General features: G+C 34.1%; 1 protein-coding gene across 1 annotated transcript in view; it reads right to left on the reverse strand.

Moving 5' to 3' along the window:
• The window catches only part of LOC144852890 (neo-calmodulin-like), a 35,255-nt gene extending 24,728 nt beyond the window's left edge, over window positions 1–10,527 (reverse strand). The window contains exon 1 of the mRNA XM_078710937.1: window positions 10,341–10,527. Coding sequence (XP_078567063.1) covers window positions 10,341–10,343 — 3 coding nt within the window. The 5' untranslated portion in view covers window positions 10,344–10,527. The remainder of the gene's footprint in view (window positions 1–10,340) is intronic.
• Window positions 10,528–11,538: the final 1,011 nt, after the last annotated feature.

Genomic DNA, 11,538 nt, shown 5'->3' on the forward strand with positions numbered 1-11,538 from the left:
TACGATGACGTCATATCCCCTGAGGCACAATCTGTCAACTAATAAATAGGTACATACTGCAGCAGTAATGTTGTAGACTAAAACATTATTTTTAAAACCAATGATGCGTGCAGAATGAATATTGTATAAAGGGAACATGTTGCTCATTTCTTTATTAGAGCATGCTCTAATTAAGACGTGTACAAGCCAAAGAAAGCTGTTTCGGAATAGTACCTATATTCGGTGTCTACTGAGTCAGCGTGTTTAACTTCGGAGTCCCGCGTGTTTAACTTCGGAGTCCCGCGTGTTTAACTTCGGAGTCCCGCGTATTTAACTTCGGAGTCCCGCGTATTTAACTTCGGAGTCCACGTATTTAACTTCGGAGTTTACGTATTTAACTTCGGAGTCCCGCGTGTTTAACTTCGGAGTCCCGCGTGTTTAATTTCGGAGTCCACGTTTTTAACTTCGGAGTTCCGCGTGTTTAACTTCGGAGAGCATGGTCATATTATCAGACTCGGGAAAGTATTTCTTTTCATTTTTTATAAATTTTCACATTAATAAAACACAATACGACCTAGGCCTATATTGCGAATAAATAAAAGCGATGCAACTCAATAACGAAACGAAATAGGTGGAAATAATTCCCTCACGGCACCTGAATCAGATGTATGGTTCGTAGTATTCTATATACCGAACGCTGTTATCAAAACATAGGGCATAGCTTCTGTAGCTTTGTATTTTGTGAAGCTCGTGAAGAAGTAAACTATTTTATGTTCTTATTTTAGTATTCAATAGGCCCTATGCCGATACAAAAAAAAAAAGAATATCGATAATCTGTCAATGTCAATAACTAGACCATTTAAAGAAAATAATCGATCGTCGCAACCTCTGCATTATTACCCTAAAATACAAAACAATCATTACAACTACAGTATCCAATCTCTCAAAGAAGTCATTGCTTTGTGTATCAAGGCAATCAAACCCTATACTAGCCTTATTTCTATGTAGGTCTATGTTATTTTACTGCACAACACAAGTTGTATACTGAGGCCTAACAAAAACAGATGCTTACTCCTGAGGGCAGTATACATGATAAAGGGCTAGACTGAGACTACACAACGGAACTGAGAATGAAAACACACGCTCTTTATTTCTATAAATCAATTACAAATCAATTGTTGTTCTAAGATGTATCCGTTTTTTTTTCATTTAAAGAGTAGCAATGTCCATGGAGGTGTAACACGTAATTAAGTAGCGGATACAGCAATTAATAGAAAGGGTTGGTGGGGGTGGGGTGGTAACATTAAGTGCAGAACTTAAACTAATGTATGGTACTGTTTTGCATTGTAATTTAAAAAAAAGTATGCGCCTGTGTCTCGCAATGTATCTTTACAAAGAATGAAAGGAAAAAATGTAGACAACCTAAGGATAGAAAGGCGTCGACAACAGGAAAGGCTTACGAAGGAACGATGCAATAAAACATCAAACCTATTCAACGTTTTCCAATACTGAACTAGGCTGTATAATGACAAACATTAATTTGTATCAACGAACAAAATGCTAGTAATAATGATCACGATCATTTACAATTAGCCGAGTAAAACGAATGACATATTGGCCATTATAAAGTGATTCAAATCTTTCTTTAATTACTCACAGATATTGTATATTACGTATGTTATTGCAGAATAAAGATATCGACCTGCAGCAGCAGACTTTCAATTCTGTCCTATACGGCCGTCTCCTTATTTATTATGATGCATCGTGATTGAGTTTATCCCTTAATTTCATTATCATGGCGACCGTGTGATGGGACTGAGTTCTTTGTCGCAAAGAGTATAGACGCAGAATTAATACATGTTTTTAGCGTTAAAAAAGTAAAAGTCCGGTTTGTGGTAAAATCCAATGATGACGGGTTAAAAGGTGTCAACGCAATCGAACGGACCGCCGTGCGTTCAGCTAACCTTGCAACGCGTTTGATCAATGTTCAATTTTGACTGTGATCTATAATTGAGTTATTGCATTAAATATGATGTCATTTACAGCACTATATGAATGTAATGTAAACCATTAAGGTCTGTCAATGTAACCAATGTTGTCATGCTCTTTATTCGTGTAACACCTCGATTTCAAGATCCATTTAAAAGCTTCTTTTCCTCATAATTGGCTTAGGCCTATTTTTTTTTTAAATGTCAATTATTTATAACGTACGAACTAATTAATATCCTATAGTTCGAAAGTGTTCAATATGTAGGCCTACTTTTAAAAATCTAATTATCTAAACCAAATCTTTACGCTTACGGTCTAAAGCTCTGTCTACACTATCAAACTTTATGTGGACAAAAAAATGTGATGTGCCCATACATAGACATGATGATGTCATATCACTACCTTGGGAATATCACTACAATATTTGGGCACATCACACTTTTTTTGTCAAACTAGCTTGATAGTGTAGACAGAGCTTAATATGTTTAAGTTTACTTTTGTCAGTGTTTTGTTTTACATATTATCATGTAGGTCTATACTGTGGGGTTCCCATGAGACAAGTCAGTTTTTCCGAAAATAAGAGAATTAAATCATAATGATGTTAGTTTCTGGTCATGCAAATTGCTGTTGAGTATAGTATGTAATCCATACCTCATTCTTCGTCTACATCAAACAATTAATAGAATCTATCTCTACCTCCTTTAGACTCTTAAGAGAGGGTAAACACACTTTAAAACCAATCTGAAAATGCCAATACCCTAAGCTCCAATTTTGTACTACGACAAGTGGTTTATCAACAATCAGTATAAACTAGGCCAATTTTCGAACCAAATCTTTGATTTTTAACCTAATCATAGCTTGATTATTCCTTATTAACATGCACAGCATCACCAGAGAAACTCAATACCTTCAAATTAATTACTTTTTTTGTGACGATTAATTACGTGTTCACATACATGATACCTGGCATGATTTAGTTATTTGATCATCATGCGATTTTGATTAGGCCAAATGAAAAAAAATGTCCAAGGTTTGACTATTTTTAAACATTATGAAATATAATGTTATTGTTTAAAACCCAATGAAATTGTTCTCTTTACATATCAATTACTATAATAATGATAGAAACCTCGAAAAGAAGCCTATCTAGCAAAAAAAGAAAAGAACATCTCTTTGTTGAATCTCGAAAAGAAGCGCAGTGGGCTTGATTTCGAGATGGGCTTCTTTTCGAGATTACCTGACCAAAGAGCTGTTCTTTTTTTAAAACTGATTGTAGTCCTTTTTAATGTCACTTTCATAAATTTTTCGAAATTTTAAATCCAGAAAAAGAAATAACTTTATTATAAGAAAAAAACATATCACAGTCAAGTTTTATCCTTTGTTAATGATATTTTATTTTGATAGAAATTTAAAAAAAATCATTATTTAGGCGTATGTGAATGAAAGGTACTGCAGACTGTGTTAATAATCCTATATCAAGATGCACCTGATAGTCATTGTCATGGGTCAGTCTTCCGAAGTCATTTATAATATTGGTATAATGTCACACCAGTCGTATTTATATGAGTAACCAACATTATCAAAATATGAATTAATATAATCACATACGAATCACATCCCGTACAATGAGATAAAGGGGATTTACTTTCAAATACGAAAACAAAAGAAAAACATTTCACCAGGAAATTAACAATATAAGCAACTTCCACAAAACCAACCTACAATATCCTAAAATATCAATTTGCACCAACGCTGATGTAGGTTGGATTGTGGAAGTAAGTCGTTAACTATGGTTTGAATCAGACTATTACAACTGCCATGAATTCTGTTCTTAAAACTATGTATACGTGTTGTATGCTTTGTGGAGGTCGCTTCGAAAAATGGTTATTATAGATCATTATCAAAAATATTTTATTAATAAAATATCATTTATTCTACGAATCGTATAATAATTGCAAAGGTTATGAAATTTAATCACATACATCGAAATGCTATTCGTTTATACTGATTTACTGATCATTTTTATGAGATAAATGCCAAGCAATAAACACAAATATGGATTTATAGAATAGTATTTATTTATATTTAAACAGTGTTTGATTCATTGAATTTTACAGTTAATATTGTTTGCGAACTATAACAAAAAAGGTGTTTCCACAGCGACGGGGACGTATCTCCACCATGCTCTACCTTATTTTACCATTGTGGGTATGCGGGCAACTCCAACTTCCATTTCTTTCACATTTTTTCACAGCGCTTCGAGACTTTTTTTGCCCTTTACAAATCCAAACCCTATCTGCATGCAGTTTGCAGACCATTCTCATGTTTGCAGCAAGCTTAGAAACCTTAATCAAAAATCTTGTCTAAAAAACTATTGAGAAATCGATTTGTTTGTGTTGAAACTAAGAACTAGGTCTCACATATCTGATTTTAACAGGTTTTCGCTGACAGTTCGTACGTTCAAATGTTTCCTGATAGTACTTGTGACTTAGAATTAAGAGAGTGGATCATTGTGGAGAATGAAGCTACGGTTTACAATTAGCATGTAATCCATGCATACTTTTATATTTATCTGCTGACTATATCTCCTACTAATCGAAAGGGTATTCGAATGGAACGTTTGCCATCTTAACTCTTTGACGGATTTGGCTCATTTCTTAAACCGCCAATTCAAACAGAGGACATTTATCTCATCTTGACCAAGTCTACCTTCGGGCAGATTAGACAATATCTTTGCGAATTAAATTCACTGCATGTTGTTCAATTTGTTCATGTATGATATTGTGAATTATTATTTACATTTAGAACAAACGAAACATTGCCCGTAACAATTAGGCCTAGAAATCTAAACTTTCAAAATGACGTAAAAGCTCTGTCTACACTTTCAAACTTTATGTGACAAAATAAATGTGATGTGCCCATATATGGACATGATGATGTCATATCACTATCATGTTTGGGCATATCTCTACCATATTTGGGCACCGGATCCAAACCAGGGTATGGTACGAATGCTTTTAGGATAAAATTTATTGCAGAACTGGCTACTTTAGGCCTAGCTACAAAACGTTTCTGATAAGACCTATTTTAAACATAAACTCGAGAGTTAAAAAACTATATGAAAAATATATCATGTTCTTAACAACGTTAATCTATAAAAATATTAATTGCTTTTCATAATTCAAGGTCGTGTGAAAACTTCTCAAACACAAAAATCAATGCTAAAGATATAATTATAAAATGTCCGGATATTTAGTGAAGCATTTATTGACAAAGTAATTAGCATAATTATCGATACAGGTGGTTGATATATCTAATCCGTGTCTCGTTATAGTTAATGCCCATGACCTAATAATTTACTATGATCGAGCAAAACCATAATTAAGTATTAATAATGTATTCCATGCTTCTGACTTATTCGCTTTTTGTTACAAAATTGTTGCAATATATTTGTGATATTGCTATGCTATTTTATAAGATACTACAGTGGATACTAACCGGTTAAAATGTACGCTATATTAACCACTAGATATTTAACACTACTGTATATATATTTAATGCTTATAGAACACCTTAGGCCTCTACTTGTTACACATCTGTACGCTATGATACCGTATCTAACCGCTTCAGTTTAGATACCATCGCTATTGTTGTTATATATATAGCCGTCTTAACGCTTAGATACCGTATCTATAGGCTACACTATAAACATCTATTCGCCGCAGATAGCTAAGCGCATTAACGGTTAGATATCTATAGACTATACGCTATAGACATCTATTCTCTAGATCTAAGCGCATTAACGGTAGATATCTATAGGCTATACGCTATAGACATCTATTCGCCGCAGATATCTAAGCGCATTAATGGTTAGATATCTATAGACTATACGCTATAGACATCTATTCGCTAGATATCTAAGCGCATTAACGGTATCTATAGGCTATACGCTATAGACATCTCTTCGCTAAATATCTATACGCATTAACGGTTAGATATCTATAGGCTATACGCTATAGACATCTATTCGCTATATATCTAAGCGCATTAACGGTTAGATATCTATAGACATACGGTATAGACATCTATTCGATAGATCTAAGCGCATTAACGGTTAGATATATGTAGGCTACGCTATAGACATCTAATCGCTATAGATATCTTAAGCGCATTAACGGTTAGATATCTATAGGCTACGCTATACATCTATTCGCTAGATATCTAAACGCATTAACGGTTAGATATATCTATAGGCTATACGCTATAGACATCTATTCGCTAGATATGTATATACGCATTAACGGTTAGATATCTATAGGCTACGCTATACATCTATTCGCTAGATATCTAAACGCATTAACGGTAGATATATCTATAAGCTATACGCTATAGACATCTATTCGCTAGATATGTATATACGCATTAACGGTTACTGATATCTATTAGGCTATACGCTATAGACATCTATTCGCTAGATATCTAAGCGCATTTAACAGTTAGATATAATATAGGCTAAACGCTATAGATATCTATGCGCTAGATATCTCAGCGCATTAACAGTAGATATATATATATAGGCAATACGTTATAGACATCTATTCGCTAGATATCTGAGCGCATTAATGGTTAGATATCTAGGCTATACGATATAGACATCTCTTCGCTAGATATCTATGCGCATTAACAGTTAGATATCTATAGGCTATACGATATAGACATCTCTTCGCTAGATATCTAAGCGCATTAACAGTAGATATCTATAGGCTATACGCTATATCTATTTTCTAGATATCTAAGCGCATTAACGGTTAGATATTTATAGGCTATACGCTATAGACATCTATTCGCTAGTCTAAGCGCATTGACGGTTATATATCTATAGGCTATACGCTATAGACATCTATTCGCTAGATATCTAAGCGCATTAACGATTAGATATCTATAGGCTATACGCTATAGACATCTCTTCGCTAGATATCTATACGCATTAACGGTTGGATATCTAAAGGCTATACGCTATAGACATCTATTCGCTAGATATCTAAGCGCATTAAGGGTTAGATATCCATGGCTATACGCTATAGACATCTATTCGCTAGATATCTAAGCGCATTAATGGTTAGATATCTATAGGCTATACGCTGTAGGCATCTATTCGCTAGATATCTAAGCGCATTAAGGGTTAGATATCCATGGCTATACGCTATAGACATCTATTCGCTAGATATCTAAGCGCATTAAGGGTTAGATATCTATCGGCTATACGCTATAGACATTATTCTATTCGCTAGATATCTAAGCGCATTAAGGGTTAGATATCCATAGGCTATACGCTATAGACATCTATTCGCTAGATATCTAAGCGCATTAATGGTTAGATATCTATAGGCTATAGGCCTACACTATATGCATCTATTCGCTAGATATCTAAGCGCATTAAGGGTTAGATATCTATCGCTATAACTAATATCTAACCGTTAAAGACGGACGGGTCATCTCATTATTTCATGATTAGTTTAGAACAACATACAGTAATCATTAGAAATATTAATGATTTACGAGATTTTATGAATATTAAGAATATTTAATGACCGAGAGTCACATTCGGTAAAGATTAGATGAAAAGATTAAATAATAACAGTTGTAATATTTCAGTAAAGCTGAAGCTTTATTTTGTTCATTAGCCTTCGAATACGAGACGCCCCAAGGAATTGGTAAAATAATAAGCTGTTTTAATTTGATAATCTAAGAAACAACTCGATCTGTCCCAGGAGACCACGAAATCGTTTTCTGATTTCTGTTTGTTAGCTAAACGTCGGCATGAAATTAGATGATAGTCATAATTGTAATATTGAGATTAATAATTATTATTTTGAAAACATTGAGAAATAAATTGAGATGCAGTATAATAAAAATAATAATATATTATAACATTCATGCGAATATGCGGAAAACTGTATACTGTCTTTTTTTTAAATTGCATACGATAAAGCAGTTACCTTAAACTGACAAAATTGAAAATATGAATTATCAAAAATGGGAATTATAAGTAACTAGGCCTACAATTGAAACATGTACAGGAGACGAAGGAAGGCATACAAAAACATTAAAACATGAATACTCGTGGATTGAATAATAAAGTATTAATTTATATAATCTTTTCTGATATGGGATTTTTAATGATGTTCTGTTGTGATATATAAAATTCAATATTGTGTCAGTACACTGTCTTTTTCAACCCCACCAGTTTGGACAGTTAATAGACCTATGTTTGTAATGGTATTCAGACACCTTGCATATGCTTGGTTCTCACTACTAGAGACGTAACACAAGGACGTAACTCAACGTAAGTGACTTGACCAATCACAAGCGATGTATTATTCGAACTGTCGCTTTTCATTGGTCAACACGCTTGCGTTGCGTTTACGTCCTTACGTTGCGTCCTAGTTGGAACCAAGCATAATGATTAACTCACAATACAAAACCCACATTATTCTTTTATATTTTTAAAACAAGCCTATATAAAAAAAACCAAAATTAATTAATTTAGCTGTAAAAAGCGACAATAAAAAGAGAAGAAAAGATATTCTTAAGTATATATAGGCCTAGTATTGTTATTTAATGCATGCGAACTGTACTATTTTTTATTTTTTATTGCATAATAGTACAAATCAAGGTTTCTTAGGTAATGTTTAACGGTGTTATGCGAAATGACCAATCAATATTATAAGCCTGTGATTAGCATATGCTATTGAGATTATCGACAGAATCTTGTAACAATGCCCTCTTCGCGGTCAAAACACATACTACTGTCTGTGTTTCACGGATGTGTTTCTGACATATTTAAAGCTTCCAAGCCCATACCCGTCTCATCCCCCTCCCCCCTCTCGACAACCCAACAGTCACAGAGATATATCCTAGTTCGAGGTTGAACAATAATAGTGAAACAATCTATTTTTTTTTTCTGATTTTGCAATTGCGTATCCAGATAATTGGTGGTGTTTGGGGTCTTTTTAAGTACCTCTTGTTTTGATCCGAATATTGATTGTTAGATTCACATTTAATCCTTCTTTGCAAATTCTCGGTAGAAGAGCTCATGCTTCTAGGACGGGGGTACAATTTCCTCGTCTTTAAGTTTCCATTACACAGGATGTATGTAATCTGAATTATTGCTATTGTGATAAATAGTAATACAATGATTTATTGTTTCCTAATAAAAATAGTGTAGGTAATTATCATAGCGATTCACGTGACGTACTTACGTCTACACAATTCTTGATTGCAATAAAACTCTAGTCTTGTTATATGAGAATGACTTAAATGACATAAAAACCTGGCCTATGTCACCACAGTATATCTTATTATAACATAAATTAGAGTAGAACCACCATTAAGGGGACATCTTCGGGAACCAATAAAGTGTCCTTATAATAGGGGTATGTCCCCTGAATATGGGTTGTCCGAGTACTGTTAAAACATTTTTGTTTATTGTTCATTTCACAGGAAGGTGTCCCCTTAATAGGGGCTGTCTATGTGTTGAAACACATCATTGGCCTTCGTTCGTTTCGCATGAAGGTGTCCCCTTAATAGGGGCGTTTCCCCTGAATATGGGCTGTCTGTGTGTTGAAACACATCATTGACCCTCGTTCCTTTCACAGAAGGTGTTCCCATAATAGGGGCGTGTCCCCTGAATATGTGCTGTCTATGTGTTTAAACACATCATTGGCCCTCGTTCGTTTCACAGAAGGTGTTCACTGAATAGGGATGTGTTCACTGAATAGGGATGTGTCCCCTGAATATGGGAGTATTATGAGTTGAAACACATCATTGGCCCTCGTTCCTTTCACAGGAATGTGTCCCCTTAATAGGGCGTGTGTCCTCTCAATATGGGATGTATTATATATTGAAACACTCGTCATGAGGCCCTCGTTCGTTTCACAGGAGAGGTTACCTCAATATAGGAGTGTCCTCTGAATAGGGATGCTTGTCCACCGGGAGCAGGGCATGTCCAAGAAAGTGGTTCTACTGTTATTGATAAATATGTTGGTGCTACTGTAAAGTCTAAATGCCAAGTACGTTTGAGAGAAAACATAATGTAGGATTATTATTATCAGTCTCCGAAGCATATTAATTTGTCAATATACAGTTAATATTATTTATTAGTACGTTTATTAATTTTTAAAAATCATGAAATTCGCAACCTTATAACACAGTGGAATTAAATTATAAAATAATTGAACTTGTACAAATTGGTGTCAATTGGTTGTTTCGACGTAATCAGAGCATTGTTACACAGGACGACAGATCCTATTTCTAACCAACGAAACGGCTTAATTTATTCTCCTCTTAGAGATAATTGAAAATGTACTCACCATGTTGGACCACGTATAATTATTAGGCACCTTATACTCGTCAAGAGGTCTGTTTCATCTCGCCCCATTTAACGCCAGTCACAATCTAGGTACCTATAGTGTGAAACAATTTGGCAATGAACACTAACTGTGGGCTAAGCATCGATCGCTGAACGTCGCTATTTCTTGAAAAACTCCGCCTGATCGGCTACCTACCCCGGGGAATCAAATGAACTATTCCATACGCGGGTGTCAAATAATACGCATTGTGTTAAGTACGTATGCTAAGTGTCAGATGAGGGCGCAGTTCAAATCGGTTCCCTGAAAACGAACTCAATATCAATATACATTTCCTATTAACGACGTTCACATTTGTAACAACACATATCTCGTTTAAATGATAGTGAAATTCTGTAAAATTGATTAACACGTAAGCTAGGTCTATTAAAATATTTCCATGCGCCGATTTCGCTAAGTACCGGTACCGTACATATACCCGTGTGTAAGTGGGCCTAAAGATAGATAATACATTATGAATAAGTCTTACTATATATTGCAGTCAATAATTACATTTGTACTTAAAATGTGTAATTTATAACAGAGAAGGGCAACAAATATGCTGAAATGTTATCAGTGTGTGGGTCCCAGTCTCGTCCTAACTATTCAAAAAAGAAATCTTATTTTATTCGTATTGTTAGAAAGCTAAATAAATATAATCGTGAGGGGACCATTTAAAGTTGTGCTCGAGTTAGTGAAAACAATCGACATGGACATTCTCTAAGGGATCGGGTAATATATGAGTTCTATGCTGTTTATTATGATACACTATTAGTGGTACTGTTAGGCATAAAAACCATAAACCGAAAAAAAACCCATCAAATTACCAAATTTATATATCTTGATATTTTATAAAGAAATTACTGACTCATGGAGTCATGGTGGCCTAGGTCGCTTTTGTTTTTGACCTGTTTTTATTGTTATTTTTTGGTCAAATAAATAAATGAAATGAAATAACTTAAATCATAGGTTCATAAGCATTATTACTAGTACTAAAATTGATTTTAAATTACTTATTCAGGGAATAAAAAATATAGGCCTATCTATTTATTACTTTTTATAAAATTATAAACATTGGTTTAAAACAAAATATTGATGATGGTATAATAAATATCAAATAATTATTTATTAGTCCAATGTTTACAAACAAAGTCCATGATCG

Source organism: Antedon bifida, chromosome 9, assembly GCF_963402885.1.
Source record: "Antedon bifida chromosome 9, ecAntBifi1.1, whole genome shotgun sequence".
Lineage (NCBI taxonomy): Eukaryota > Metazoa > Echinodermata > Crinoidea > Comatulida > Antedonidae > Antedon > Antedon bifida.